The following is a 23,433-nucleotide window of genomic DNA, read 5'->3' on the forward strand; positions in this document are numbered from 1 at the left end:
AGCCTAACAAATGTTTACTCAACCGAAAACTTCAAAGAACGTTAACATTGGGGTGCTCTCAGTTTTCTTCATGTGGCAGGTAAGCAAACCAAGCTCCTGAGGGGAAGATTCATCCCCAGGGTGGCATGGGAGTTACATGCTACAGAGTCAGAAGCAGAATCTGGAGCCCAACTCCCTGCACAGAGTCTCCCTTGCAGCTGCCAGCCTCTCCCTCAGCAGGACAGCACAGGGCAAGGAAGACTCATTCATAAGAGAATGGTCCACCGCCACCAAGGGGCCGAGGCAAGTTCAGCTCAAGTGGACAGATCTCCCACTGAGGGCGGCAGGAGAGCAGAATGGTTGCCGAGTCTTCACCTACGGTTGAAGGGTCATGAGCTCTCCCAGAGGGACAGACAGAGTACACAAGATTCTGCACATCTTAGCCATGACAGGCCAGGCCTGACTCAGATTTCCAGTTTCAGGAAATTAAAGGTAATGAAAATGAGGTAAACTCATGACTTAAGTAACATTGCAATGTCCTGGATATTTTATTTGCTGAGATAATGAATAGATGAATGTACCTGCTAAAATTATAATGATCACCTTAAACATCTGTCTGTGTCATGGTACTGTGAGAACCCGAGGTACAGAGACCACATGGCTACACTCGATGACCCCAGGGGCCAGCACTGGGCCAGAGCCACAGCAGGGGAGAATGGATGTCATGCAGTGTACTGGCTGCATCTTTTGGACCACACTCTGGGGATGTTCTTGACCTTGTGTCCCAAAGGAGATCACAAAGCAGAAGTTACCTTTCTTTTCCTCCCTCTTCCTTTCTCTGGGATACTCACAGATCAGGGTAAGGCGACAGAGAGCTAGACCTCTGAACAAGATTTCCAGCAGAGTTTTTGTTTGTTTGTTTGTGTGTTTTCATACAGTGAGAGACCAGCTGGGACACATAACAAGGAAACGCAACCTCATGAAAAGTTTTTCAACCAACCCAGGATCCCGTACGTGCCCTCTGGGAATTTTACCAATATCTTTCTGCAGCAAGTCCACCCTCGGAAATTTGGAACAATGCGACAGTGACTCGCTCTAAACTGCTACCCAAGACCAAATGCAATAGTGACTTGCTCCAAACTGCTACCCCAGACCAACAGCCGCCTAGTGTCCATGTGAGTCAGCAGCGACCTCTCCAGTGTTGTGTGCCAGGGGAAAGCGTGCTGTCCTACCTCTGCAGCAGTCATGACATTGCACACAGTGTCCCAGGACTCTGCCTGGTGGGACAATCCAAATGAGAACTCTCGGAATAGTAGGCCTTGGGGAAAATGCAATTGCTGTCTCAAGCATCCTCCATCCGCACCCCCAAAAAAGTTCAAACAAATGAATGCCCATGGCCAGGGGACAGTTATATGGGGAAGGAGGCCAGACTGGAACTCTCTGGCTCTGAGAAGTATGACATCACTCCTATGAATATTCAAGAAAAGCAAAGATTTTGTTACCTTGATGTGTCTAAGTTGTAAGTCTTCTTCCCCATAGTCTTTAACCTCCCCATCGTCTTCCAGGTGACTGAGAGAAAGTTTAGGGATTTTTATTTTCTTCTGCATCACACTGTTCTCAAGATCAGATTTGTCTTCTACAATGCATACCAAGAGAACAAGGTTGATTATGAGTCAAAATGCTCAAAAAGTCCAAAACTTCAAATTCTAGAAAATAAATGAGGCCAAACCAGCTAAAAAGGAAAAGTGGATACACCCCAGGCCTACTGTAACCTGCACTGGGAGCTTCTGAAGGCAGCATACAGCATCTAGGGTACACAGTCAACCACATACAAAGTACTGAAACAGCACCCAAGTGAGTCCGCCTAGGGGTTTCGGCATATCCATCTAAAACGTTGCCTTTTATGGAATTCAAGAATCCTGGAGCTGGAACAGCCCCTAGACTGTCATCAGGTGTGGTGGTTTGAACAAGAATGGCCCCCATGGGCTCACGCTTCTATACTGGTCTCCAGTTGGTAGAAATGTTTAGGACTAGGAGGTGTGACTGGCTGAGAGAGGTGTATAGCTGGGGCGGGACCTGAGGCTTTAAAAACCTGTAGCATCCTCAGTTCACTCTTCTGTGAAAGAAAGAATTTAAGCTCTCGGCTTATAAATTGCCTTGGTCATGGTATTTTTGTCACAGCAATAGAAAAGCAACTAAGATTCCTGGTCTGAACTTAACTAACATGTGAATCTCTCGATACTTAATTGGTGTAGCCCAAGTATCTCCTCAAGAAAACTTGGTTTCTGTGGCTTGGTAATCAAGAGGCATAAGAGGAGTGGCAGCCCTTCTTAAGGTGACGCCTACACTGTAAGGGCATACATAGACAGTCTGAGGAAGGTATGTCTCCTCCCCAACAGCACAAACGTGAGAAGGCAGAGTCTAATGGGCCCTGGTGAGTGACTGCTCCAACTCTCACTTCAGAGCCTGCTCCAAAGTGTGAGTGTGAGGGAGAGCCAGGAGTGAGAAATGGCTCTGGTGTCTTGTCCTGTGTTTCTGTGTACTCATAACATGTCCTGAAGAGTTCACACAAACATGCTATTGCTCCTCGTTTCCTCGCTGTTTAACCTAAGCTCACAGAATAACAGAGTATTGTTTTCTCCCCCCGTGCAGGATTCAAAATTGTCTTTAATAATCTGTCTGCCACAGTGGAAGCTGGAAGTTCAAACAGGAAAGTTGCAGAGGTAGAAATGTGAGCCTACTCAGAAAATGGTCCTTAGTAGTAAAATAGTTTGTTTTCTGGGATGGGACTGAGACTCTGGAAATTCCTGTTTCTTACACTCCTCAAAGGTTCCCACTTAAATCCATTCTCTAGTATGCTGCCCATGTGGCATGCGGCCGGGAGCTGGCTCTATCAATCTCCTGGGATCTGTGTGTGTGTGTGTGTGCATGCACATGTACATATGTACAAGTGTTAAACAAGCTGTCATGTCTCTTCCAGGTCAGGCTTTTCTCCTCAAAACTTGCTAGTAAAACGGAGAGAAATGCTTACAAACCAGTAACCATTCCAAAATGCATTCAAATGCAGTCTTCTCAAATCCAGCTTCAGCTGGTCAGAGGTAGGACCCCTGCATCAAAAAAGTTCTGAGTGAACCCCAGTTTCTCCAAGGCAGGGGGAAGAGATGAGCAAAGACCCAGGCTGGCTGAGCGCAGGCCTCTATGACAACAGTTCAGAGTACTCTGCAAACTGTGCCTGGCACGCTGGGCACTCCGGGAGCAGGATATTATGCTTCCTATTACCAGCGTGCCTGAATCACTTTATTTCCATAAGCAGAAAGTGAATAAATATTAAATTTAAGGAAAGAAAGAAATGGCAGGCAGCATATGAAACACAAAGGAAAAGCCCAGGAAAAGACGTTAATAGCTCCTGCTGGGAAAGGCCCTTCCCACTAGGGTAGAGGACGCATCCGTGGTTCTGCTTTTACAAGAATGACCTGTTCTTGTTCTCTTTGTGTCTATAAAACCCATCTAGCGGGTTAGGCATGAACAGAAGAGGGTACCTGGGCATTTCTAAAAGAACAGTATCTTCCCTTTACAAATCAATGCTGAATCTTTCTAAGGCAACAAGCCTGCTGAAATGTAAAAGCTCAAGAGAGTGCTTCAGATGAAATTATCTTGGCATAGGGTGTTTGTGCACATATCCACACAGGGGAGTGGGGAGGAAGAAAGGGAGGGGAGAAGAGGAGAGGGAGAGGAGTAGTGGAGAGATGGGAGGGAGGAAGGGAGGGAGGGAGGGAGGGAGGGAGGGAGGGAGGGAGGGAGGGAGGGAGAGGGAGGGAGGGAGGGAACAAGTCTAAAGACAGTCAGAGCCCAAGACAGGAGGGTGCTACAGGACTTCTTTCTGATCCAGTCTTCGGTGTGACAAGTGTAAAGTGTGAGATGCCACCAGAGCTATGCTTTGCCTTGCAGAGCTGAAACAGCAGTTCAGACTGATGCGATGCACTAACTGTTGAGTTAGTGCAGAAGGGGGTGGCATTCAGGCTTACAGATCTGGGTGCTGGATGAGCAATGGTTCTCAGATTCTCTCATTCAACCCACAAAACACAATGAGGGAAATTAGGTTACTTCAGGAAATGCTATGCATCCCTGCAGTGTGCAGGCAGACAAAGGAGGAACAAAAGAGACTTGGTCTACATCTTGGCGAGCTCACTATTACGCAAGGTCCCAAAGGTTAGTGTTATAGCATGAACATATAGGACGAAACCTTTGGTATAATTCAGGCCCAGAAGTTTCCCTCCCATAAGTCAGCTCATATCTTTGAGAATTACACTCTGCAAAACTGAAGCTGGGTCCTTGCAACAGATGTATAAGCAATCAGATGGGGATATGAGATAAAAGCCCATGAGAAGATAATTCAACAAGTTTAAAAAAAGTTGTTTTTCTTCTCTGAGCCCATTTCTTCTCTGAGCTCATCTGTGAATTGAAGTGAATAATTCCTCATTATTGGTCACTTTTGTTGTTGTTATTCTAATGAGGCTGTAAAATTTACCACAGGTGGACACCAAATCAGCTGATGAGTACCACCTGAAACCACAGAGCCCTATGCTAGTTGTGGCCTGAGGCTGGCTTGCCTGTGGGCTGGAGACCTGCCTAACTGCCTGGCTGGGGATTCGGTGACAGACAGGGGTACTCTTCACTTGATGGCAGCAATGACTGGAGGCCCCATCCTAAGACACACACAGGCTCCATGGTCTTTCTTGCCCTCCTTCTCCTTGGGTGTTTCTCAAACTCTGGTTAGCCTCCATTCATCTCTTCCTCCTCCTCTGAGGTCTCATTCCACACTGTCTATGCTGTGTTTACTATACTCTATTATCCTGCTATGCTCCAATTGCCTGCTTAGAAGCTTCTCTGGTACCTAAGTAACCCCATATGATAGAACTGGCCACATGATAGAGACTCACCAAAAAATTTTTTTAATACAATAATAATAATAATGATAATAAATGCAGGCTCTGCCAGTAACGCATGAATGGATACTCAGCACCAAAGTCACTGGGTGACTGTGAATCAAAATTGCGATATTCCATTGCATACTGAGGATGTCTACAAACAGAAAAACGGTGGGGGTTAGCAAGTGTCAGGGACGACATGGAGAAACCAGTGAGACTGCCAAAGGAGACAGCAGCTTTCGAGACAGCTTAGCAGTTGCTGGAAGAGTTAAACACAGAATCACCGTATGATCCAGCAACTGCATTTCTAGATGCATACTCAAAAGAAGAAAAGCAGGTCTACCTAGAAACTTATACATCAGCATTCAAAGAAACAATATCCATAACAGCCAGAAAGCTAAAACAACACAAATGTCAATCAACTTATGGAGGGATCAAGTTTTATGCATTTTGCATGGCATACCCCTACAAAAGGGTACTATTCCCCATAAAAAGAAATGACATACTTGTTGATGGTACATATGGATGAGTCTTAAAAATATTAAACTAAGCTAAAGACTCAGACACAAATGTCATGTATTTTATAATCCTGTTACTATTATTGTAATAATAATTATTATTCAGAATAGGAAAATTCAGAAACAATAAATTGGGGGAAACTGGCCAATAGGAATGATGATGATTTTGGGGATTGGGAGATTATGAAAATGCTTAAGAACTATATAGAGAATTTTACATACTTTAAAAGGAGTTTAAAGGAGCTGGAGAGATGACTCTGGCCAAGAGCACTGGCTGCTCTTCTGGAGGACCCGGGTTGGGCTCCAAGCACCCACATGGCAGCTCACAACTATCTGTGTCTTCAGTTCAAAGGGATCTGATGCCCTCTTCTGGCCTCTGCGGGCTACTGCAGGCACATGGTGCACATGCATATAGCAGGCAAAACTCTCTTACACAGGAAAAGAAACCTACTAAACAATAATTAAAATGGTGAATTTTGTGTTGACCTTAAAAATAAAACACTTCAATTCACGGAGGGTTACCTTGCTCAGCCTAGATACAGAGGAGGAGGCCTTGGTCCTGCCTCAAGTGATGTGACAGGCTTTGTGGACTCCCCATGGGAGGTCTCTCCCTCTCTGAGGAGTGGATGCGGAGGGACCTGGGATTGGTATGTATAATAAGATTGTTTTAAAAGTAAAACATAATGCGATACTGGCCATGGTGGTACACATTTGCAATCTCAGCACTTTGGGAGGGTAAGGCAGGAAGATCCTGCCATTCAGTTCCAGCCTGGGCTATACAGGAAGTTTCAGACTTGCTTGAACTCCCAAATTAGACTCGATGTGGAATGTCTACTACATACAATACAGACAACACTGCACAGCAACTCTGCAAATAAGCATTATTCACTAATTCTTTTGCTTTTCAAAAAGAAAAGAAAAGAAAAAAAAAACTCACACAAAACCTCTCCCTAAACTCACCTAGCAGCAAAGGTGCAGAGCCAGAATGTGATCCAGATCTTCTGTCCCACAAGCTAAATTGCATCATCTCCCAGTACATGCATAGAACACACAGGAGCCATGATGGCTCAACTGATGGATGGTTGAATGAATGACTAAGTGATATCCCAACTCCCTGGCCTGAAGCTGAGCGCAGGAAGCCGCACTACTCCTGCTTCCCGTCTTTAGGAGACTGCAGAAAGCAGCAGCCATTGTAGTATGTGTAATATGGTGCAGCATGAACAGTGTTATCCAGGTCAGGGGTTCTTTGGAAAGCAGCCTGAGCAGTCCACACAGTTCTGAAGTAACAGGAGTTCACCGAAGGGACAGAAGCAAACTTTAAATCACATACAGTGAGCTGGATCCTAGCTGCCTCAATTATAGGCCAAGGGGATCTTGACATTCCTCTGGAAGCCAACCAGCACCCGGCTGCCCTGCTTCTCTTTAGCTTCCTCTTTCATCCATGCTCCCTGGATATGATAAAGACCTGAAGCCTACGTTCATCCTTTTCTCTAGGCAGTGAGCACATACCCAGCCCTTTTGCATCCAAACACTAAGCAGGGTGGTTTTGGGGTTAGAGGTACTTACAAGCCCAGTATGGTATGTGCCAAGAAACACAACCAGAATGCAAGGCCTGACTTCCCAAGAGATACTGGCTCACCAACGGCTCTCCAAGCCTTCCTCATCTTACCTCTGGGTTGAAGGTGGACTTATGCTAGCCATATCTAACCCATAGATGATTCGACAGAGTCAGCACAAAAGCAGAAGGCATGGTTGGGAGAGGGAAGCCAGTGAACTAATAAAAAACAGCTTTAGCATTTGAATCAGGAGGGCCTGGGCCAGAATTCTGCCTTTGCTACAAACTATGCTAGGGAACTTGGGCAAGCTCCTTGACTGGTCCAAGCTTCAGGTGAAAACTGCTTTCTAAGGAGACGGTGCATGTAAAGTTCCTGGCAAAGTGAAGGTCCTTACCGTGATATTCAATAAACAGCAGCTGTTAGGCCACGCTTGTGGGTTATGTGTTTGGCTTCTGGTCCCGTGGCAAAGAGAGCCACTGCAAGTATCTGACACAGATTGAGACATGATGAAAGAGATGGTTTAGGAAGATCTATGTGGCAGTGCCAAGCAAGACGGATGGGACATGTGGATGAGCCCCAACATGGGGTGACCAGTCACGTTAATGAAGGTGAATGGTGGTGTGGATCACCGTAGACAGCAAATCTGTCGTGCAGCGTTAGTGTGACTTTGGAATATGATTCTGGCTTTGACTTCCAGGAAACCACCCAAGGAAAACAGGAACTGACCAGGAAGAATGGAGACAGAGACGGCCAACCTGCCTTTCCGATTTTACCAAGTTTAGAGGCAAACAGTTAGTTTTGGTGTATATAGAAATAAGTATGCATCCTCGGGAGAGACACCATTCACTATCCTGCTTCTCTGATCCTGACAAGGAAGACGACCATCAGCTTGAGCATCTCCACCCTCTCCTGTCTTCTATGATGTCAGCAACTGATTTTGCACTTTCAATAAATCCTGAACAAGTACCTACTGTGTGCCAAGTCTAGTGTCAGATCCTTTGCATCAGTACATCTAATCCTGCAGCAAATTACTGAAGTAAGAACGACAGGTGTAAGAAGTGACGTGGCTGTCCTAGGACGTAAGTGACAGGGAGGATTCATTCCACTGTTTGACACCTGGGCCCTGTTCCTGTCACCTAATTGTACCTACTGAAATGAGAGAAAAATTAGCCTTAGGAACTGAATTGAAAGAACATATACAATAGCAGTATATTGATAAAAACTTCCAAGGTATTTGTCTTTCTCCCGACTTTGCCTACACTTTAGGAGACTTCTCTGATGAGTTCCCAGCCTGAGATGCACACTATATAAATCCCTGCACTATAAAATTGATTTAAGGCTGCTTAACTCTTTTTCTGTCTCTGTGTGTGCATGTATATGTGTGTGCGTAATTTTAAAATGTGTTCTTCAAGAATATAGCAAAACTTGCTATTTGTTATTAACATGGGGAGAAATGAAGGCACAGGAAAAAAGCCAATGGTGTTCTTGAAGTATCACACAAGTGAATAGGAAACCCAGGGCAAATCTGTCTTCAGACCCTTGAAAGATCAGAGGATTCCTAGTTAAAAGGGGGAGCAAAGCTGTCCTACCTCCCACTGTACATGGCATCGTCCTGGATAGTTAAAATAATCCAAAGCCAGAGAGCTGAGCTTGGTATGAGTTTGCCAGTTAGAATAAAAGCTAAGTTCTGGAGGGCTAAACACAAAATGTTTAACAAAGGTTTTGTCTTGTTTTATAAATATCTATATGCAAGCTTCAAGTTTTTCATCTTCACAAAAGAAAATTCTGTGATGCCTTGTGTTTGCATTAAAAACAGATATGCCACAGAGAAACAAGCATGCTGCATTCTCCAGCCTATGCTGTTTATTTTTATAAAACACAAAGCAGATAGAATTCTCAAGTTTCAAGGATTTTATCCAGCCAGGCAACAAAAAGAAGGGTGCCCTGCTGTGGAGTGGCAGAGGCAAGCAGGGGGTGCTGGCCCAAGGCCTGGCTCTCCCAGGCTCGCTGGGTGACCTGGCCTCTCTTAACTTCCTTTCAGTGGAACACAGAGATGGAACTGGAAACCCTCAACAGGTCCTTCAGTGCCCCAGGTCTCTTATCTGACAGGGCGGGCAGGCAGGCAGGCAAGAGATCACCTCTAAGATTCCTCCGAGTGGGGCTGTTAGAAGAAATGTTCTTCAGAGGCCTTGTACCTACAGGGAGAAGAAACTGCCTGGCAGGGGTGGGAGGATTCCTTGCTGTCCCTGGAACAGAGCTGGGACACAGACACGAACAGGAATGCCATCCTGCCGGGTCATTTGTCTAACTGTCCTCACATGTTTTACCAGAAGTGTTGCTAAGGTAATGAATGAATGGCCCCACAGGAGAGTCACAGGTCAGCAAGACACAGGAAAACGGTGAGTCCCCTGGACTTAGGTCTAGTCCCAGGAGGACTTAAGACACAGTTGCGTCCTACATTTAACATGCATTTGCTCCTCTCCACAAAGGGCGATGTGGCTCACCTGACTCTTCTTCAGTGGTTAGTCCACCATTGCGTAGCCCCTAATAGCTGTCACTATTAGGAAGTCTGTACTGTATGCCAGGGACTTGCCCATGTTTGCTTGGTAATACACAGTTTCAGACGAGCACCTAATGCTCAGAGAAGCCGAGCATTTCTCTGCCGTCACACAGCTCATAAGCAGCGGTCACAGTTTGAACCCGCACCGTCTTTAAAGTCCGTCCTTTGAGTTTTCACACTTCCTCCTCCGCACTTAAGCATGTGACCTCCAGGTTGCCTAACCTTCCTCTACCCTGAGACAAGCTTCCATTCTCAAACATCCCTGACTTGCTTCCACCTCCTACAACGAGGCAGGCACTCAGTCCCATGCTGGAGGCCATGATGCCTCTGCCCTCCGTTTCTAATCCATTGTTTACAATGAGCTCTTGAACTCCAGCCCCTGTCCCCAATTCTACTTCTGGGATCCCCCGAAACAAGCCTGATCCTTCCTCTATAGTGTAAAACTCAGAAACCAAAAAAAGTACAAAAATACCGTTCCATGCAAATCTTCTCTTGTGCATGTATATTTAGCTTTCCTGTCGTCTGTCTCACCGATGAGCTCTGGGGAGAGGCAGTTGTTGCATAGTTAAATGACACAAAAATCAGCCCAGACCTGTGGTGCTAATAAGACCTCTCTCCTCACGTGGTTTCCTAGGACCCCCTATCCCTTGCTTCTCAGTCTAGCTCTGGCTGGTCTTTCCCAGTCACCTTTTATGGTTTGTCTCTCCAGCAGTGCCCTTAAAAGCTGGTGTTCTGGAGAGTTCTGCCCGTACGTGCTTCTCTCCCTCTGCCTTCACCCACGGTGACATCAGCCCTCTCATGGCTAATTACTTCCAAATCAGGACCTTTAGCCTGACATACTCTTCCGAACTTTGGGCTACTCACTCCCCTGACATCCCGCTCTACATGTTCAATGGCACCCTAACAGTCTACAGAGCTCACACAACGTTCATCTCCCCTTCCAACCTGCTACTGTTCAAGGTGACCTCTGAGGAAGGAGGGTCCAGATCACAGTCTCTTGTCACAGCATCACAACCAGGCAACTACCAAGTCTCGAGGAGTTTCATTTTCATGTGTGTGTGTGTTTGGTTTTCTGTTTTTGTGACAAGGTCTTGCTGTACATGTAGCCTAAGCTGGCCTATTATTTATGAACCTGCCTCAGCTTCCTAAGGGCTGACATTACAGTCTTGCCACGTGGGAGGATACAGTCCACTGTCTGGAACCTATAGCGCTTACTGAACGGGTGATTGAGTAGCTTCCTCCAGCTCTATCTGGAACAGATATGCATGCGTGGAACCTGGAATCTGGTGCTTACTGAGATCTCTAGCCAGACAATACCAAGCCCCGTTCTTCTTGCATTACCTGCCAGCATTTAGCTAGACCACCTGATAGAACTCAGAGCCCGTAGAACTTAAGTGGGCCAAGGAAACCTTCTCAGGTTATATGATTTTCTGGTAACAAGGGTACACATAGCTTCTGTGTCTTAAGAGCTTAGACAAAGGTACACAGGAAAGAAAAGACATCAAATTGAATTCTACTTTTTTTGGATATTTTTAAATGTAAAAGTTAAAGTGCTCTTGAACAAATTAACACACACACACACACACCCATGCCCCCCAAAACAAACCAAAAAACCCAAACAAACAAAAACAAAAGCTTCAACTTGCCTGGGACTTCTCCTTTCAGCCTATTAACCAGGACCCTGAAGCACTCTTCCGCACACATTATTTAGAGGCAACAAATGTGTGGTTCTTGAGCACTAAAGCTCACAGCAGATTCAACCGTCAGTAATTAAACATTCCAGTAGAATCTGCAACAAATGACAGCAGGCAAGTCCCAGTCTTTGCTCCAGTGTGTATCAGCGGAACATGTCAAAACCTAAATTAAAAGTTTTCACTTGCTTAGTTTAAGAAAAAAAAAAAAGCAATCCCTTGGTTGGCATGCTCCCACCGATGACATGCAACAATCTCTGCATGTGAGATTGGCTAGGCCCCTGCTTCGCTGCGAGCTCTGTAGAAGTTCCAAAGCATTTCTGGAGCAAGTGATCTATTTGGACTGACAGTGCCAAGCTGGGACCTGAGCCCTGAATGAGCTAAAATTACCAAAGCGAGAAGAACGTGGCTTTGGGACTTATTTTCCCCAAGTGTGGGGTTTCTTCTACTTGAGGGAGTGATAAAGAATGTTGACTTTTTCCAGATGAATAAAATTGAATGAAACCTCAAAAGCCTGTTGCAGGTTTCTGTTCTAAAAACAAAACAAAACCAAGTGTGGTAGAGGTGCATGTCTCCTGTCTCTTCCAACAAAAAACCATTTGCCTTCACAAACCATAGGAGCGCAGCACAGCCCGGCTCAGGTGGATGCGCAGCGCTGGACAGCAGGCCCCTGCCCTGGACAAGTTCACTATCTGGCAGCAACACTGACTAACCAAAACAGGCTTCAGGGGCTACAAGTCAAAAGCCGGCAGCAAGCACAGTACAAAGCCAGCTGAGGAGGGAGAGTCTCCCTTGGGGGCAGAGGCAGAACAGGCAGTGCCTTTAAGGCGGGACGCTTCCAGTGTACTTTGCCCACTCCCTCTTACAGCTGTACCAACAATGGGTTCCAAGTCTGTTGTCCCCCATGGAAGGTAAACTCTACTTAAACAGAGGGTTCAAGTCAGACAAGATAACTCCACAGTGGCAGACCCGGGAGTATGTGTCCACACAGTAGCAAGAGATACCTCAGGTCCAGGGCAAGCAGGGTTGGGGGGCTGGAGGGTGAGACTGAAGAAGTGGAGCTGGGCTGGCCTACTGGGACATGAATGTCAGGCCAAGAAGCTGAAGCTCTATCAAGCAGGCCATAGGGGAGCTCCAGAAGGTTCTGAGCAGAGCAGTCAATTGGTAGACAGCGGTTTAGAACATTCTGAATGCAGTCTAGACAGTGGCCTGGACCCTGGGTAATGAACTAGTCTGCCGCAGGCTTTAGAAGACTGAAAGCAGCCAGTGCTTGTAGATCTTTCTAGAAAAGACTCCAAACTCTCCTAGAATTGGTCCCTTTGATGCTCGCTGGGGCCTGGTTTCAACCTCTGCTTAACACTTCCTACACACTCCCTGAGGACAGTGTTTGTGTCTTCATCACTCTGCCCCCTCCACAGAGATCCCATGTGGCTGGGCCTAAAAAGACTGTCTTCTATGGATCATGCCATCACTGTGATCCTGGGGCCTCGGTGTAGCCACGCAGTACTACACTGGGTCTGGCCCGTAAGAAACAGGAAGGCCACACTTGACCACAAAGGGGATTTAGGGCAGTCAAGCAATAATCACACAGTATAGAGATGCCCAGGAAAAATGACAGAATTGTCAGGCTACAAAAGCCTACAGGAACCAGTTGGAGTCTCTAAACCCCATAAGCAGGCTGGATTGCAACTAGACAATAGCCGGGGCTTTGCAGGGGAAGTTCTCAATTTCACAGGCTGCGTGGCAAAGAGATGCACGTAAGAAGAGAACACAGCTCACAGGGGAGTCAACCCCTGAATTAGCCTGTCCTTCAGAAGGGACAGGAGCTCCTGGGAGAGGATTTTGTCAATGAGATAACAAGTGAGAGTGTCTGGAGAAAGGAGGCTGGCCGGGTAAGAGAGGAAGAAGAGCATTGTGGGTGTGAATACTCAAAACTAACTCTGTTCTCTCCAGATGGAAAACCTGCCTGGGGCTACACATTTCATCGACATTTTCCCTTCCCTTTGGCCCCTTCCATGTCACGTTACATTGGTTCATCAGCCACCTCACAAAGGAGATTGCCAAGCAGGGACTGGCACTAGAAGATCCGGGCTGCAGTTTTGGCTTTGCCATTTATTTGTATGTGGCGGCAGGGAGTTCTCTGAGCTTCAGTGTTCTCATCTACAAAACGGAAACAAGAACCATGGCAATATCTATGAATGGGTGCTAGACCAAATAACAGAGGAAGCCATGCGCTAAGGTTGACACACTGAGACCATGGCATAAGCTACTGTGGGTGGCAAAGTACAAAGTACCCTAGCGGCTAGCTGGACATTTCCTGGGTTTATGAAAAGGGTTTACTTCAAGACAGTTACAGTGGTTGGCTTGGGCAAACGCATGGCAAAGTTAACTCACTTATCACCAAAAGCCATAAGTGGTTCTGAAACTTCTCCTGATACCACGCTACTGAGGTCAGAACTAATTAACTAAGCAGGAGCAGTCCACAAATGCAAAGTCACCACAGTCTTCCTCTTGAGGAACTAACTCTCCAAACTTAGTGCTGTAGTAGAACTTTGCTCCTATGAACTGCGAGGCTATAAAAGCCTACAGGAAACACTTTTGTGTAGTCCCTAAGCCCGACAAGGGGCCTGATTGCATTCAGACAATAGCACGTTCTTTGCATGGGTCAGATGCGCTCTTCAGGTGAAGACACTTCAAGGAAGCTTCAGAGCCACCAAGCTCAACACACAGGGCAGAATCCTTCCAGGATACATGAATTCCTGGGTTCACACTGGCCCTTCCAATCAGGTCTGCACGAAGAACAACAGTTTCGATTTAAAAAATTAACCAGCTCACTGGAATTCAAAATGGAGTCTGGCCACCCTCAAGTTGCCACTGTCCCCACCCATCCCTGCCATGCACCCACCCAACTCCTTTCTTCTCCGAAGACAAAAAGTGGGGATGAGAAGAAGCACTTTTTAACTCAGTTTGCTGAACTGGTATCACACTTACTCTGCCGAGTTTCTAGCCGTTGCTTAAGTTTCTTAGGTATGGATGCATGTCTGTACATAACTTAATACACCATTGCAACTTGTGTCGATTTGAAGAGAAGAGTTGGTAGAGGCCGTCATCTGCCTAACTCGTCTCTCTATGTTCTTGAAGAACCACATGTATCTATACTTGCTGAATGAATGGACAAAGAGATACTTGTGTGGAGATCAACAACCTCCACAAAAAGGAAAGGACACCCATCCCATCCAACTCCTGGGCTCTTCCAGATCTATGCGTGGCAGGATCACTAAGAAGCATGCTCTATTTTCTTGTAGCAAAAGGGAAGCTGAGGTTACACCTAGTTATAATTATTAGGCTTATAAACTTGCTGAATAAATTCCTAATCCCTTCCTAGATAATTAAAGGCAAGCAAGCAAACAAAACCTAATCAGTTATGAAGACTTCCGTTCTAAAACCTGTCTCTCTCACTCATTTTTCCCCTTGGACCTTGGTGTCTGGTGGGGTGAATGGACATACAGCTCTGTGCCCCTGCCCCCGGGCCCGTCAGCAAAGTGGTTAAGGGCTCAACCTATCAAAAGGGGGACCTTGTGGTGTTGATCCATTCCAAATCTTCTACTCCCTCTTTCCCACAAGCCCTACTTTCCAGAGGTATAAGAAAGGATTCGCCACGAGGCTGAGGTCCACCGACAGCTTGTCCTGGGATCCTGGGCAAGCCACTATGATTCAAACTAGTCTCGTCTTTAGGCTAAAGGAGAGGGAACATGGGACTCTGGAAAAAGTAAGAAAAGTGTCAAACCATAGAACCCTGACAGTCTTTATTGGGCTCCTAACCTTGGATTGTCTTCCACGTGGACGGTAACTGTCTCTTACCCAGAGGTAGCAGCAGCTACTCCTCTGCCCCTAGATGGAAGTGGTAAGCTCCTTTTCCCTGCTTGGTGTGCGCCCAACCCTTCTACAAGTGTCTGGGAGAGGTCAACTTTGTTTGAAGTTGTCTTTGCTTGAAGAGGGGCCACAGTACAGGAGGCTAAAGGCTTGGCTTGCCCTGTCAACCAACCAAATTTCTGTACCTTTATCCATCCACTTAGAGACCAACTGCCAGTCTGTCTCCTTTCCCTCTCCCTGACCCCATGTGTGATCAGGGTTAGGAGCCAGGCCCTAACCTGAACTAGAAACGGTTTGCCCCTATCTCTGTCTCCCAGGGAGCGTTCTGGGAGATGCAAAAAGGAGTGTGGAGGTGAAGCTACCTTAGGGCCCCCTTCCACTTGGCCAGTACACTGAGTTTGGGCCTCCTGGGTCCTAAAGATGGCCCTGATGGGAAAAGGTGTCAGAGATTCCTTCTTGTGAGAAAGGGTCCCCATCTAAAAGACCTAAAATTGTTGCTTCTAGCTCCAAGAAGACACCAGTGGCCTTAACGGGAGAGAGGAAGGAACAGTTTGAGAAACTTAAGGTGGAAAGCAACAGAGAGAAAAGCGACTGTGAGAGAGGCAAAGGTGAGAGATGGAGAAATGACAGTAGGGTAGGCAGCTAGTGAAAGGGAAAGTGAAGAGGCAAGGAGAATACAAAAGAGTCAGAAAGAAGAGGGCAGAGAAGGCAGGCTGACAGCCGGGCGCGGGAGTGTCAGGGAAGCAAGGAAGACAAAGGGGACCCTCGGGTCTTTTTAACTGGTCTGGCCTCTTAAGAGACACCTGGTACCCAAAAGAAAGCCCAAGGGGCAGGAAGGAGAGGCAAAAGCAAGCTGTGGCTCCCCGGCCCCGACCGCTCAGCCTCTCTCAGATCCTGCCCTAGTCTGCCCGGACCCGACGCCCCTCCCGGCCCGCTTGCTCACCTGCCAGAGCCAGGATCTGGGCCTTGTGGAGCAACAGCGTGCCCCAGTCCCGGGGGGCACGCGGGGGACTCTCGGGCTCCGCGCCCAGCTCCTCCGGGCCGCGGTACACTGCGTACACCTTCTGGTTGTCAAAATCCAGTCGCGAGCGGGGGCTGAAGTCGCGCACGCACGACACGGGCAGCGCGTAGCAGACGTTGTCCTCCAGGAACCGCACAAAGGCGTACATGGTGGGCGCCGGGGGGCGGGCCCGGGCGCCGGTCAGCCCGCGGGGCGGCGCGGAGGTGGGGACCCCGCGGGGGGCGTGAGCCGCTGCCGGGCCGGGGCGGGGAGGCTCCCCGGGGCCCCGGCTCCCCCCACTGTTATTGTTCCTGAAAGCCCCGCTCTGCCAATCGGCTGCTCTCGCCTGGGCGCGGAAAAGGAGGGAGTGGGGAGAGCCGGGCGAGGGGCGGATGAGGGGGTTTGGAAGCGCACCGCCACTTGCGAAGTCAGACCCGAGCAATCACAGCCGGAGTGCGATTGCTGTAAGGAGGGGAAAGAGCGGAGATTCAATAGCTTTAATAATAACAGTACCATTGCAGGGTGGGGAAAAACACTGCTAAAAGTCGCTTTCGACCGAATTCAGTAGTTTCAAACAATCGCGCTGCAGAACAAACTGCATTGCAACACAACTATTTTGCAAAGGACGGGTGAGGGAAGGACTGAGGCAGGTGGGCTGGTAGTAATTTTATGAGAATCCCCAAGTGTAAACTTGCAAGTGAGCCGAAGTTTAGTGTTTTGAATTTAGCCACCCTCTTTAGTTCCTTTAGTCTACCCCCACCTCCCCTTTCCCCTTTTCTCTTTCAAAACTACCAGCACCTGCCGTGAGGGTCAGTCAGCCAGAAACATTTCCCCAGAGCTGCCAAACCAGTTTTGGCCAGAACTGGTCTTATCTGAGGTTTCCAGTTGGACCAGCTGCTGTGGTGGCGGAGGGTTTGTCTCATCCTAAGACAAACTAAGACTTCCTGAGAGGGTTTGTCTCATTCCCTCTAGTTTATCTCCATTGAGGAATCGCCTCCACTGCACACTGCCTCTGGGCAGGGACAAGTTGGAATGAAGCAGGGACGGAGGCTTCTGGGGAGCTACGGCAGAGGCTGGACTGTTTGGAGTCCTTTCAAGAGTTCAGAATCTAAACTGGGCAGACCAGCAGTCCCTTCTCTAACTCTTAACAAGAGCTGGTTCCCACAGGGAAGTCACAAGTACCAGCGAAAGATTGACTGGCACGTGTAGCTTCCCAGGGGGTATGTGTAGCTTCCAGTTGAGTTATTTGCATCCCATTGTCTAATCCAAACAGGGCATTTGCCAGGGAATTTTGGGGGAAGAATAAACAACATTTCACACACACCCATTCCTTCATTTATTCAAGGAACCAATATTTATTGGGCACATCCTCCGTGTTATATTGTAGACTTGATGGTCTAGAGAAGGAAAGGATACCTATGTCTTTGTAGTATTTACTGATTTATCAGAACTTGAATTTCAGTTGGATCCTATGTCAATATTAAATTACTGTCTGAATTACACACCTTTCCACTCATTGCAACCTTAACATTCTAGTTGGAGAGCATTAAGGAAGTTTAATATATGAGGTAAGAGTGAGCAGGGTATCCCCATAGAGACATACAAAAGGTAGACATGAAATGTTATGTTTCTAAAAACTCATTTTAATGAGCTTAACCTGTAACAAGAAAACAAGTGCCCCCAAATGCTCCTTGTGATTCTGGGTGTCTTGCTTAGGTGGGAGATTTTGTTTCCCCTTATACTCTTCTATGTTCATATTCCACACACGTAAACCATTGTTGCTGTTCTCTCCAATAAGGTATTACACTTTATAATAAATGCACCTTAGCCGTTTTAAACTTAAAGCATTGTGCTCACATTTCAAATCAGCTACACTCATAATGGAGAGGAAGCAAAACTCCCCAATTCACTTCATTGCGATCTGAGGAGTACTTTATGCTATTGAATTCTGTAGAACCCAGCCATGATAAGCTCCATAGAGGTCCCCGAGTCTCAGTAGTTTACCCTGAGGCAATACCCGGTTGCAGGGAGGACTACAAACTCAGATTACCTGAGCACCACCCAGGAACAGACCATCCAAAGGAAATGCCTAACATTCCAACTGCTGTAGATAGGATCACCTGCCAGCACCCAGTCACCAGGTCACCCCTAGACAAATGTCAGCCTATCAGGGGTCCTAAACCTTAGAAATCCTTCACACACACACACACACACACACACACACACACACACACACACACACACAGCTTTGCTACTATAAAACCCAACTCTAACTGAGCTCGGGCTCTTCGATTATTCCAATACTTTGGACACACAGAGAGACCAAGTTTGCAAACTTGTATAAAATAAAGGCTCTTTGCTTTTACATATGGTACTCGGTCTCTTTGTTAGTTTTGGGGGGACTTCATGGATTTGGGTATAACAAACTCCACATAGCTCACAAATCTGACCATAGCTGGTCAGATAAAATTCCCTTAGAGCACCCATTGGTGATATCCAGTCAACTGAACATGACCCCAAGTCATCTTGATACATATTTCATCCTCACTCTGAATCGTTCCAGAAAATAGGCTTTCCTGATTATGACTTATTTTGGCTGACCTTAAATGGATTATTTTAGAAGGTGGTCAAGGGAAAATAATGTGTAGCAAGATTTCTGGTAACTCACAGTTTGGAGCATACAATGTTGGCCATATTTAATGACAGTTCATGAAATTCCAGACCATTTTTCAAAAATAACTTCAGGTAGCACTCGGGCGATTTCCTGCATTTAGGTGAGGATTGCCTCAAACTATGTTGGCAGTGTCATTGATCACCGCTTTCCTGGACACAGTTCATTACAGAGTCTACATAAACTATTTGACATTTCCCAACAGAGTATGACCCTAGTTCTGGGCTGGCTCCTTGCCCTCATCCTCGGAAGGCTTTCCCCACTGAGTGCAGGGCAACCTCAGTTATCCCTGAAAATCAATTCCAATGTCTTCTCCTTCCTCAGTCACCCACACTTGCCAAGCACAGACTAGCCTTCTTCTGTTTTTATCTCAGCACCGTGTTAAAAATGAGAGTGACACAGCTCCACACCCTCACCCTCACAAACTGGGGAGTTCCTTTAATGCTTGGGGGACCTCAAGTCTGGATTCATGGCTTCCATGCAGAAAAGAAATTTAGGGCTAATTTATGAAGCAGAGTTGTATATTTTGGTAAAGATATTTTAATGTAGGCTTAAGTGTGGGGGTTAGGAGAAAGCAGGGTGCTCAGGGAAAGAAAGACTCACCCAAGGGTTTGGATGTGGGCTTCTCTGCAAGACAATCACAAAAAGTAACACATACCCAAGTGTAGGTGGGGCTTCCTCAAGGAGTCTCAATTGTTTTAGCATTAGCCATATCTACATTTTTGTTAACTCTTGAGTTATATCTAAAACGGTTGCTAAGAAACAGTTTCTTCTTTTCTCTATCATGATAAATAAAATTATAAAAAGGCTCTGGAGATGGCTTGGATGGAATTGTAATCTGATAAGGTAAAACCAGAAGCCACCGGGGTTGCACAAGGAGTTTAGTACACGTCCTTTCTTTGACTGGGGATATCTGGTGAAGAGTCTTAAAGAATTACAGTGTTTACAGCTGTGAAGGGAGAAAGGCCTTAAGCAATTGTTAATTGTGCAGCACTTTCTATTTCTCTGCTGGCAAAGGGTTTCAACCAGATTCTGGAGTGACAGGCACCTCTCCCCGCAAATTTCCTGTCTTTCTGTCCCTCTGAACTAGAATGAGAGCTATTTGAAGGCAAATAAAAGCTAGTAACTGCAGCAGCCTGGATACATGGCACAAGGCTGGAAATTAGACACTTTAATTTAAAAACATGCTAAAGACAACACGATAGCATGATTGTGCCTCTTAAAAAGTTTTTCTTGAAATCCTGTTTGTTCTTTTCAGAGTTGGAACTCAGGCTAACTCTTTTTCTCCCTCTCATTATCCTACCTGGGAACTCTGATCCCACACTGAAGACAGACACAGAGATGAGCACATTAAACCCCAACACCCTTACCTATCCTACCCATGCCAGTGTGAACCATTATAAAGCAGCAGTTCCAGTTCTCAGAACTCCAAGAAAACAAAAGGAATCATAGCATGAAAATGAACACCAACAAGTTCAACACACTCTCCAGTACTTCTGCCTATAGGGCCATAGGATGGGTCTGGAGAAGGAATGGCAAGCTCAGTGGGCTGAGACACTGTGGACGGAACCTAAAGCCAGCCAATCCCCAGGTCCAACAACTCACATGTTCATTCTGCTGCTGCAGACACGAGGAGGACCTACTCTGTACTGTACCATGCCTCCCCAACCGCAACTCCCCCATAAAAACTCAGAAAATCTTTGCCTTGATCCCAGAAGAACTGGGTTCGATCCCCAGCACCCACGTGGTGGCTCACAACTATCTCTAACTCCAGCTCCAGGGCATCTGACACCTTCATCAGGTCACCCCCAGATTCAAACAAATCACCTACCCACGTTGGTGTGGTGCATTATAATGCAGTTGTTCCATCTCCCAAGAACCTCAAGAAAAAATAAAATCAGATGAAGAAAAATGGGCACCAGCAGGGTAAACACACTCCCCAATATGTCTGTATGCAGGTCCGCAGAATGGGTTCTGGAAAAGGCATGACAAGCATGTCAGGCTGAGTACCCTCCTTGAGCACTGCTTGCATACCATTAACAGACACACATGCAGATGAAACACCTGTACACGTAAAATAAAAATAAGCAGATATATTCTATTTTTATTTATTTATTTATTTATTTATTTTGGTTTTTCGAGACAGGGTTTCTCTGTGGTTTTGGAGCCTGTCCTGGAACTAGCTCTTGTAGACCAGGCTGGTCTCGAACTCACAGAGATCCGCCTGCCTCTGCCTCCCAAGTGCTGGGATTAAAGGCGTGCGCCACCACCGCCCGGCCAGATATATTCTAAAAACAGATTCTAAACTCGAAGAGGCACTGTAAAACACTAAGTTCACCCAAACCATGGTTGAATTCCCTTCTCAACAGCCCTAACGAAAGGTCGCTTAGATTCAGTGTCAGGAAGTTTGCTACCACATCTTAACATTAGGACACTCCTACATATTAAAGACTTCCTGCACTGAGACAGATTCTTTTATATAGTAGCTGCTATACTAATTTCACAGGAAATTCCATCCCAGCTCTTCAAATGTGAAAAACTTAGGATCTTGTCTTTCTCCAGACATCACTTTCTTCACCTGTCTTTCCTCATGTGACCTGTTTTAGAGACAATAGTTGTCGTCTACAGCTTCTTGTAAGCCTTTCACACTAAGTGCTGTGCATGCTTGATCGGTTTCACACCAAATCACTGAAGAGTGTTGTTAACTCCCAGACAGAGTTCAGAAATTGACACTTAGGGCAAAATGATTTGGTTCTGGGTAGCCTGAAAGGCGATGGTCATATTTTCATTGTAGAGACTTTGCTTCAGAAACTGTATGGAGGAAAAAAATGGAGGGAGGTAAATGAGGAGGAGGGAAGCTGAGTGTCCTGTCCCACCCCTCCCTTGACTTCCTCTTTGTGTGCCAAATGTACTTTGTCTCTCATCCAAGGCATTTTAATGGAGCAGAACATGTGAACATCTGGGCCAGCTTAGCAACCGAGTCTCCATCTCCTCTGCGCTCTCCAGTTTTTGTGCAGAGCCTTGAGTTCATGTCAACCTCTTTTGGTTCAGCCAGCTGCAGCATGTTCAGTGGCATCAGTGAGACTTATGTTTCATATTACTGCCTGGAATTCTCCATGTACTCTGCAGGACTATTTTGAGGAGACCTGGGTTCTGTGAATTTTTAAAGCAATTGGAGCGTGTCTTTTCAACCTCTCTGCTAATGATTGATCACATTTTTTCATGATTTTGCCTTTTTCCTGTGATGTCTGATTTTTCAAGTCTCTTCTTTTTACATTTTAAAAGACTTTTTAAAAAAAGCATTCTAGATTCACCATAAAATTAAGAGAAAAGGACAAAGGTTTTCCTTCTGTTTCTTATCCATACTCTATAGCCTCCACCACAATGGGCCAACTGATGTCACTCTGTGGGCACACTGTCACCAGTGGTAGCCCATAGTTTATGTCAGAGTTCATTCTCAACATTGTACATAGGTTTGAACAATGTATGCTGTCACATATTTAGCTTTATAGGTTTGATCCTATAAAAATCTGTTCACTACCCCAAAACCCCTGTGCAACTCTATCTGTTCAACCCTCCCAACCAACCCTAACCCTGGCAACCATTGGTAATCTTTCTTTATTTCCAGTTTTCCCCCAGATCCTCAGTTTTCTTGCCTACAAGAATCTAAGAAGGAGTTCTTTGGTGTAGGATGTTCTTCTGTATATATGTTGCTTTTATTGGTTAATGAATAAAGAAGCTGCTTTTGGCCAATGGCTTAACAGAATATAGCCAGGCTGGAAAAGATATATACACAGAGTAGGTAGAGTCAGCAAGATGCCATGCGGTTGCCAGAGGGGAAAGATGCAAGCTACCAGCTGGAACCTTGAGGGTAGGCCATGAGCCTCGTGATAAAATATAAAATAATGGAGATGGGTTAATTCTAGATGTAAGAGTTAGCTATCAATATGCTTAAGTAATTGGCTAAGCAGTGATTTAAATAATATAGTTTCTGTGTGATTATTTCAGGAGTCTGGCTGGCCAAAAAATGAATAAGCAACAAGCAGTCTCCTATAAGAGTTCTCCACACTTCTTGTGTCTACATCACCAGAGAAAAGGAAAATGTATCCTATATCCTGAAATCCTGATTCAGTTAGTGGGTTAAGGACATTGAGTTTTTGTTTTAATTCCAAGATTATTCTAAAACTTGAGCACTTGTGAGGAAATTTTAATGCGACATGCTATTTATATAGGGAATTATCAACAAATAATCAGTTATAACCATCATTTTTGCTAGTTTCAGGGAAAATATATAGAACTTTGAAATGTCTCTACAACCTCAGAGAAGCCATGTAGCCTCTGTGACTTATAAATTCTTCATTTGAAAACTGGCATTCAATGTACACTGTCTTCCTGGATCTGGGTTCAAACCATGGTTTAATATGTGAGGACTGTTATTACTGTGTTCAGTTATGGGCAAATTTCGTAATCTCTCCAAGCAGAATAACTGCATATGGCTGATGAGTGTTACATGAAACAATCCGTGTGAAGTTATTGAAGTAGTGCCTGACACATGGTAGTGAGTCCTCAGAATCTTATACTTCATCATCACCACCACCATCATCATCATCCTCATCATCACCATCATCATCCTCATCAACACCATTATCCTCCTCAT

At 46.0% G+C, this 23,433-nt stretch overlaps 2 protein-coding genes across 2 annotated transcripts in view; both read right to left on the minus strand.

Annotated features, from left to right (window-relative positions):
• The window catches only part of Bend5 (BEN domain containing 5), a 44,652-nt gene extending 28,229 nt beyond the window's left edge, over positions 1-16,423 (minus strand). Inside the window, exons 1-2 of the mRNA XM_057784998.1 lie at positions 16,049-16,423; positions 1,482-1,615 (exon numbers count right to left, since the gene is read on the minus strand). Of these exons, the coding sequence (XP_057640981.1) occupies positions 1,482-1,615; positions 16,049-16,274 (360 nt within the window). The 5' untranslated portion in view covers positions 16,275-16,423. The remainder of the gene's footprint in view (positions 1-1,481; positions 1,616-16,048) is intronic.
• Positions 1-23,433, minus strand: part of Agbl4 (AGBL carboxypeptidase 4) — a 1,086,156-nt gene that overhangs the window by 215,206 nt on the left and 847,517 nt on the right. The gene's annotated exons all lie outside the window — the stretch shown is intronic.

Source organism: Chionomys nivalis, chromosome 11 (genome assembly GCF_950005125.1).
Source record: "Chionomys nivalis chromosome 11, mChiNiv1.1, whole genome shotgun sequence".
In the NCBI taxonomy this organism is placed as follows: domain Eukaryota; kingdom Metazoa; phylum Chordata; class Mammalia; order Rodentia; family Cricetidae; genus Chionomys; species Chionomys nivalis.